This window comes from Theropithecus gelada, unplaced genomic scaffold, assembly GCF_003255815.1.
Source record: "Theropithecus gelada isolate Dixy unplaced genomic scaffold, Tgel_1.0 HiC_scaffold_8950, whole genome shotgun sequence".
NCBI classification, from domain to species: domain Eukaryota; kingdom Metazoa; phylum Chordata; class Mammalia; order Primates; family Cercopithecidae; genus Theropithecus; species Theropithecus gelada.
Window position 1 is genome coordinate 1 of NW_020265719.1, and position 1840 is coordinate 1840.

The 1840-nt window shown below is 46.9% G+C and overlaps 1 protein-coding gene across 1 annotated transcript; it reads right to left on the minus strand.

The window, feature by feature from the left end:
- Positions 1-6: 6 nt before the first annotated feature.
- Positions 7-1746, minus strand: LOC112618067 (MICOS complex subunit MIC60-like; the record flags this gene model as incomplete). The annotated part of the gene is made up of 2 exons (XM_025374672.1): positions 1254-1746; positions 7-1145 (listed from the first exon to the last, which is right to left on the minus strand). Coding segments are annotated over exons 1-2 (1563 nt in total), but the record flags the coding sequence as incomplete, so codon positions are not given.
- Between the last annotated feature and the right edge of the window lie 94 nt (positions 1747-1840).

Genomic DNA, 1840 nt, shown 5'->3' on the forward strand with positions numbered 1-1840 from the left:
CCAGAGTTGGTGGGCTTTTCTAGCTTCCTCTTCGGCAATTGCATGACTCTGAACAGCCTGTTCGATTCCTCTGAGTCTGGCATAGGCAGTGTTTATATCCAGAGTAAAGTTGTTAACTTGCTCTTGACTGAGACGACGAAACTGTAATTCTTGTTCAGAGAGTTTCTCAGACAGGTTCTGCTCAAATTCAGACTTCAGTTCCTGTTCTTGTACCCTAAGGACATCTCGCAAGTGATCAGTGTGGGCAGCTGCCTGTCGGCGAAGCTGGGTTCTCATTTCATTCTCCATGGCATCTCTGACTTCCTCTATCTTTCTGTCCTGTTCAGCCTGTATTTCACTTCTGTGATGTTCTAATGCTTTTGCTACTGCAGAGTCAAATGCCCGCTTTTCTTCCAGCTTTTGTTTCTCCAAGGCTAATGTGATGTGCTGCTTTTCAGTGGCCTTCTGTTCTGCCAGCTCTCTGTTCAGCTGATCGATTCGACGATGTGCATGAGCAATCAGGGAGTTCAGATCATCAGTAGAGAGCCTGTCAGCTAAGTCTGAAATACTCATTCCTTTCCACCCAGGAAGGACTTCTGGAGTAATACTGTCCAGCTCTCGTTTAAAGTCGTCCCGAGCTTGGACCACCAGCTCATGATACTGAGATACAACCTTAGCCTCAGACTGAGCTGCTTGGACCTTTTTGACCACATTATCCAGATCAACTATCATGTTGTGAAGTTTACCCTCTGCAGCAGATATATGAGGCTTGGCCCCAGGAACCTCTTTTTTCTTTGCATTTTCAATCACACTTTTCATCTTCTCTAACTCTTCTTTGGCTTTGAGAAGGGCATCGGCAGCTTCATCTACTGCCTTTCTGCGTTCCTTCAATGCACCCTCCACTGTGCGCCACTGAGCAGATTTCTTCTCACCTGCAATCTCAGAATTGTCCATGGCGGCTTTCAATATGTTGGAGTGTGCATTGACAGCCTGGACCGCAGCATTCTGAGCTGCAATAGCCTGCAGAGTGACACTTGCAGTTTGCCTCAGAGCATCTTCTAAGCTCTTGGCTAGAGACTCCATTTTAACTTGTTCTTGTTTTTCCTGTTGTGCAAGGCGAGCTGCAACTTCTTCAGGTGGTCGCTCTCTTATAGAAGATGAAGATGCTTCTTCTGAAAGCGCAGGTGTGGGTTTTCCTTCACCAATTTCAGGGTAATCAGTTTTTAAAGATTCCTCAGGCTGAACTGCAGGGGCAGGGACTGACAGGGTATCACCTGCTGTTGATGAAGCTGGAGTATCTCCCTTTTGTTTCTGGAGTTGTGAGGCAGGCTGTTTAGATTCTTTCATTACTTCTGATACACTAGAGATTTTTAGTGGACCAGACTGAATCGATTTCTTTGGCAATGGAACATTATAAACTGCAGGACCAAGAACCATCTCGAAGAGTTTGTCTGAGTAAGGTATGGTTTTCTCTACACTTTCCCGGAAATGGGAATCCCATTTGGCATATAGGATAGTGCCACCAATACCTCCCCCAACAAACAAAAGGCCAGCTCCAGCAATTTTGCCAGTAGTCAACCCAGAGCTGCCTGAAGTTGAGTATCTGCGGCATGGTCGCAATGGACGGAGGACAAACTTCCCACAGAGACAACTCTGGGCGGCAGCGGTCACACCCGATAACTGACAGGCCCGCAGCATCTCGGTCGAGCGGACGGCACTGCTGCTGGACTCGGGAGCTGCCAAAGCGGCGCGAGTTAAGTGGAGGCGTGCTTGAAGATCAGAAAGAAAGGCAAACATTTTTCAAGTGCCAGAAGAAAAGAACTTTAAACTCAGAATCTTATATCCAGTGAAAATATGCTCA